The 6376-nt window shown below is 48.1% G+C and overlaps 1 protein-coding gene across 1 annotated transcript in view; it reads right to left on the bottom strand.

Annotated features, from left to right (window-relative positions):
• Positions 1-558: 558 nt before the first annotated feature.
• Positions 559-6376, bottom strand: part of LOC104870640 (microsomal glutathione S-transferase 2) — a 47049-nt gene continuing 41231 nt past the window's right edge. The window contains exon 5 of the mRNA XM_033759879.1: positions 559-737. Coding sequence (XP_033615770.1) covers positions 707-737 — 31 coding nt within the window. The 3' untranslated portion in view covers positions 559-706. The remainder of the gene's footprint in view (positions 738-6376) is intronic.

The following is a 6376-nucleotide window of genomic DNA, read 5'->3' as shown; positions in this document are numbered from 1 at the left end:
ATCTCTGCCCTCTAAAGAAAAGCGCCTATTTCTTCTTCATAGTATTGGTCCAGGCAGTGGTTTGGTCTTTCAACACATCTGTTACAAACATACAACAAAAATGTCCAAGTTACGAAAGTCCTTTCATGTTTTTCCAGCAGCCCATCTACCTATTCATATAATTTGCATCTATCCAATCAGTCTCTGAGTCAGCAATATTTTTCCTTTAAATTTTTTATAAACAACTCAATAACTCATTTCACTATAGTTGATTCCAGTTGGCCATGCAGTCGATACCAATTTCATGGTTAAGGTCACAAAACTGTATCACCAGATTGCAACTTGGAGATTATGCTACCATCCAGTATTTAACCAAGAACTTGGGATTTTTTCAGAACATCACTGGAAAATAGTTAAGCTGAGAACCCAAAACTAGAATATTTCTGAGGATTTGCTATAGATCTTACAGGATTCCTCACAGGTTTCATTTTTCGATGCAGCGTGATATTGATCCCGTCACAAAAATTTAGGTCATAATCAAAATTCCCATAATTTTTTCTTAAAGAAAGGAAGAAAATATGGAGACATATTTGCTGCTTGGAAATCAATAACCCCATCAGGAAGGCAAAAACATGTGCGAGCTATCTGCCAGGGTGCCGGGTTTAACATGGTTGGACTGTGCTCATCCGGTTACTCATCACAGCTCCGGGTAGGATGAAATTTGCTTCTAATATTGATTGGCGGCCATGCTCCATCTTCTTTAAATGTCCAGGACCAAAAAAAAAAAAAAAAAATTTTTTTTTTTCTTTTCCTCGTGGACTTAATCCTTAGCAGGGACATAGAAAAATCCATTTTGGAGCAACTTCTAGCCCCTCCCAGCATCGACAATTGTTCTGTGGGTGACATTTCCATCTCCGTCTGGCTTGGACATGTAAGGCAAGACTCACTCGAATACCTCACTGAAGTTGACTGGCTTGGTATTGTTACTCTGGCAAACTTTTAAACATTATTGTTGCCAGGTGTGGCGGTGCATGCCTGTAATCCCAGCACATGGGAGGCTGAGGCAGGAGGATCACTGTGCCTGGGCTACATAGTGGGCTCCAGGTCAGTCTCAACTACATAATGAGACCCCATCTCAAAAAACCAAAAAAAAAAAAACAAACAAAAACATTATTGTTAACACCATGTTAGTAATCTACAGACAGAGGTACAAGGCCATTGCTACTTTTGACAGGTTGGACTCTACCACAGAAATGCCACAGTATTGCCAATTAGCAAGATGATTTCTTTTTCTAGCCACGGAAGCTGACTGGTTTGCACTGACATGTTATGATTCAGAGAGTCTGGAGCATGAGGAAGTCTACAAAGTGGCTCTAAAAAATGTCTCATCTCTCAAAACAGCTTCTAGGCAAAAGTAATGGCCTTTAACCTCTCAAATCCTACTGAAGTCTTAAGGGAAATCAGTCTGATGGCTTCCGTTCATAGTGCTCTCTGCTGAACCATGTTCCACTTCACTAATAGAATATGCAGATGATCAGATGGTCCTTCACCCTTCAACACCCCCACCACCAAAGAAAACGATATCTCATTGGGCTAATGACATCATAGCCAAAAGAGTGAGGAATAAATTGCCTCTGAAGCATAAATAAAAATAATACTGGGGTATGTGAAGTGGAAAAGTCAACTGCAAAAAGCACGTTCAGTATGCTCCCAATTTTTGTGTGCCTGTTTATCCAAGAGCTGATCAAAAATATGGTGTATGTTTAAATTTCAAAAGAGACACGTTGCCGGGGATTTAGCTCAGCGGTTCAGTGGCCCGCCTTGCAAGCTCAAAGACCCGAGTTCAATCCCTGGTACCAAAAAAAAAAAAAAAGATGTGTTGCCATCACTTCCTCTCAGAATACTCCCCATTGCTTCAAACACACTTACCCCACTGTTCTAGCTGTTCAAGAAGTCCTCTTTCATGAGTGTCTTTATAAGCTATGATCAAAAGGACAGAGACTGCTGCTGCTGACCACCATCCAACAGAAAGGCAGGCTCAGAAACATTACATTGTTCTTATCCATCTTAGTCACTGGATCTGTGTGACTTCTGGGTCTTCGTCAAAGGGGAAGGTAAACCATGAAAGGTAAGCAACTCAGGACGTAGAGGCAGCACGACAGCTCATCTCTGAACAGTGGTGATTTGGTGACTTTAATTTTGTCTGTGTGCCTTTCAGTACTTTACAAATTTTTTATTATCAACATGTTATAATCAGAAAAATAATCATTGTTTCTATTAAAACTGCATCATGAGAATAGATCTTTTCCTACAGAGAAACGTTGTTGCCGGGGATTTAGCTCCGTGGTGCCACCGCCTGCCTCACAAGCACAAGGATCCGAGTTCAGTCCTCGGTACCAAAAAAGAAATGTCGCTCCCGTTGAAGAGTCCAGCACAGGTTACAGTGCGTTGCTTATGGAGAAGAGTGAGTGATCTGTGTCCCTTCTTTCCCCTTAGGCTCCCCCCAGGACATCGCAGCAGTGAGGAGCCAGGCAGCCCTCCAGAGTATGCGGACGTCACGGCTGATGGCACAGAACTCAGGCATGATGGGCATGGGACCCTCCCAGAACCCAGGGACCATGGCCACAGCTGCTGCCCAGTCTGAGATGGGACTGGCCCCTTACAGCAGCACACCCACCAGCTAAAAAAAAAAAAAAAGATGTGTTGCCATCACTTTCTCTCAGAATACTCCCCATTGCTTCAAACACACTTACCCCACTGTTCTAGCTGTTCAAGAAGTCCTCTTTCATGAGTGTCTTTATAAGCTATGATCAAAAGGACAGAGACTGCTGCTGCTGACCACCATCCAACAGAAAGGCAGGCTCAGAAACATTACATTGTTCTTATCCATCTTAGTCACTGGATCTGTGTGACTTCTGGGTCTTCGCCAAAGGGGAAGGTAAACCATGAAAGGTAAGCAACTCGGGACATAGAGGCAGCACGACAGCTCATCTCTGAACAGTGGTGATTTGGTGACTTTAATTTTGTCTGTGTGCCTTTCAGTACTTTACAAATTTTTTATTATCAACATGTTATAATCAGAAAAATAATCATTGATTCTATTAAAACTGCATCATGAGAATAGATCTTTTCCTACAGAGAAACGTTGTTGCCGGGGATTTAGCTCAGTGGTGCCACCGCGTGCCTCACAAGCACAAGGATCCAAGTTCAGTCCTCCGTACCAAAAAAAAAGAAATGTTTCTCCCATTGAAGAGTCCAGCACAGGTTACAGTGTGTTGCTTATGGAGAAGAGTGAGTGATCTGTGTCCCTTCTTTCCGCTTAGGCTCCCCCCAGGACATCGCAGCCGTGAGGAGCCAGGCAGCCCTCCAGAGTATGCGGACGTCACGGCTGATGGCACAGAACTCAGGCATGATGGGCATGGGACCCTCCCAGAACCCAGGGACCATGGCCACAGCTGCTGCCCAGTCTGAGATGGGACTGGCCCCTTACAGCAGCACACCCACCAGCCACACAGGAATGTACAGCATGAGCACAGGGATGACCCAGATGTTGCAGCACCCAAACCAAAGTGGCATGAGCATCACACACGGCCAAGCCCATGGACCGAGGCAGCCTGCTTCCGGCCAAGGAGTTGGGATGGTGAGTGGCTTCGGCCAGAGTATGCTGGTGAACCCCACCCTCACCCAGCAGCACCCGCAGATGAAAGGACCGGTGGGCCAGGCCCTCCCTAGGCCCCAAGCCCCGCCAAGGCTGCAGAGCATCATAGGGACCGTCCAGCAAGGAGCACAAAGCTGGCAACAGAGGAGCTTGCAGGGGATGCCTGGGAGGACTAGTGGAGACTTGAGACTATTCAACAATGGCACCAGCTACCCACTCCAAGCTGGCCAGCCAAGACTGACCAAGCAGCACTTCCCGCAGGGACTGAGCCAGTCAGTGGTGGACACTAACACTGGCGCAGTGAGAACCCTCAACCCTGCTGCCATGGGTCGGCAGATGATGCCACCACTCCCAGGGCAGCAAGGCACCAGCCAGGCGAGGCCAATGGTCATGCCCGGCCTGAACCAGGGTGTCCCTAGCATGCCAGCCTTCGGCCAGCCCCCGGCACAGCAGCAGATGCCCAGCGGCAGCTTTGCCCCAAGCAGCCAGGGCCAACCCTATGAACGGAACCCCCCCTCAGGACCTGTCATACAGTTACAGTGGTGAGGGTGCTGGGGCTTCCTTCCCAGGGCTCACAGTGCGGACCTCGTGGACTCCATCATCAAAGGTGGGCCAGGGGATGAGTGGATGCAGGAGCTCGATGAATTGTTCGGTAACCCCTAGTCCTAAGGGGTCCCAAGAGCCACGGCTGGAGTGGTGAAAGCTTAACACGTGAAAAAGAAACAGGATGTTGACCCATCCTTGTTTTTTGTTTTTTTGACCCACGTAAACCGAGCAAAACTGCAGGTGTCAGTCAGCCCTGCGGAACCTCTGTGCACCTAATTTTCACACAGCCATCAAGATGAGACATCCTGCAGGTTCCTGCTCCTAGAGAGGGCAGCCTGGGGGTCAGGTGGGGAAGAAGCCAGCAACTGAAGCCCCTCTGCTCAGCGGCCCTTGGGATCACCTGGCCCAGCAAGAGCTGCTCCGGCCCACAGGGACTGCCGGCCCTCCTGCCCCAGGCCCGGGGACTGTAGATTTGGAGACAGGAGACAGAGAGCCTCAGCCAAGGAGACGCTCCTAGAGGCTGCTGGGCAATGGCACAGGCCACGGGCACAGGTCGGAAAGGCACTGAATCTGGGTAGAAAGAGGTGTCTGCTTCCAAACTTGCTTGGTATTGGAGGAACAGCAAGCCGGTCCCAGAAAGACAACCAAGGATCCTGCAGGCTGGTCTCCCTGCCCGTGATGGCCCTCAGGCATTGTGTGGTATGGCTGCTTGCCACCCACAAGGAGAGCCAGCTAAGCTAGAGAAGGCCCAGTCCTGGGGACAGCCCTGCACTGGAGGCTGTGGTAGCTATCTTTGTGGTTTGGGCTGGAGCCTCCCGGGTTCTAGAACATGATCCATCCAGGTGGTTTTCTGCTTCTGATAGTGATGGGATGGAGAGACCTCTGCTGCATTCTGTGTCTGCCGGCCAGCACCTCCCTTCCCAGTCCCACCTGCCTTTGCCTGTCCTTCCAGACTCTCCAAGAAGAGAGGCTTTGGGCAGAGTAAACACCAGTGCAAGAACTGAGACAGCGCCTGAATGCAGAGGCAACACACATAGAGTTGAATGAGCATCTCTGCCTGGAACTGAGCAGGCTGCGCTGGTGTGGGTCTCCTGGATAAGGAAGGGCCTAGAGGGCACCAGGTTGGGCTCCCTTTGGGAAAACCCCAGGGGTGATTGCTCTAAAATTGGCCGTGTTTGTCATCCCTGTCATTAGAAAGACAAATACAAAACCCCAGAGGTGGACGAACAGAAAAATCAATAGCTCTGCCATACAAATTTGGGTGATAACAGGGGGAAGACCTGGTTTCTTTCCTAAGGGCAAAGTAATCCACCTCACACGTTCTGTACAGTTGTTCTCTTTGTATTTGTCAATCACTCACATCCGCCCTCGTGAAATCTGTCTGGAGGAGCCAGCAGCTGCCAGTGTAATCAGCTGGTCTCCTGGAGTCTGCTTTCCCTCCCGCAGTCCTATTTCAGAGGCTGTGTGACATAACTACTGTCCTGAGTGTGAGTAGCAAGTGTTTTCCTCCCTCCTGTCCCTCCAAGTCTGACATGCTGGCTCGGTCTGTGCACACACACACAGCTCACCAAAGACCAGAGCTTGGAGGGTGGACTGGCTGCACTCCAGGCAAGTCAAGCCCATGGGAAGCAGAAGGCAGGCACTGCTTTTGACCTGCTCTCCACCAGCCCCAGGTTCTAGACCTGCCTAATGTGGGCAGAGAGTGAGGCCAGAAACACTGGGATAATGGGCCGAGTGCCCTCTCCGAAGAGTGGTGGCAAGGTGACTATGAATTCTTATCAGTGGGGAGGGATGCCACCGAGAAAACAGGTGAAAACCAAAAAGTAAAAGCGAAAACAGAATACAAAATTATTACCTTTGCCTGCAAGGTCTGGAAATACATGTATAAGCAATGATAAGAAACTGGAGGTGGCTGAGAGAGAGAGGGGTTGCATTTTCTTTTCCAAGCTGCCTCCAAGTCAGTACTGGGACCAACTCATAGAGAGGTAGATTTTAATAAGATTGTTTTGTTTTGTTTTTACTATGGTGCTGATGTATATGTAATGTCTAAAAGAAATTATATGTACATAAGTTTTTACAATACTACAGATATCACTGGGTCTACTATCTGTAAAAAAAATACATATAAATATATATATACTGTTTGTTTAAAATAGAGTATTTTTATTTCATTCCTTAACTCTGTCACAGCAG

This window comes from Fukomys damarensis, unplaced genomic scaffold, assembly GCF_012274545.1.
Source record: "Fukomys damarensis isolate Sample0158 unplaced genomic scaffold, DMR_v1.0_HiC HiC_scaffold_38, whole genome shotgun sequence".
NCBI classification, from domain to species: domain Eukaryota; kingdom Metazoa; phylum Chordata; class Mammalia; order Rodentia; family Bathyergidae; genus Fukomys; species Fukomys damarensis.
The sequence above is the reverse complement of the archived record's forward strand: the minus strand, read 5'-3'. Positions and strand labels throughout refer to the sequence as shown.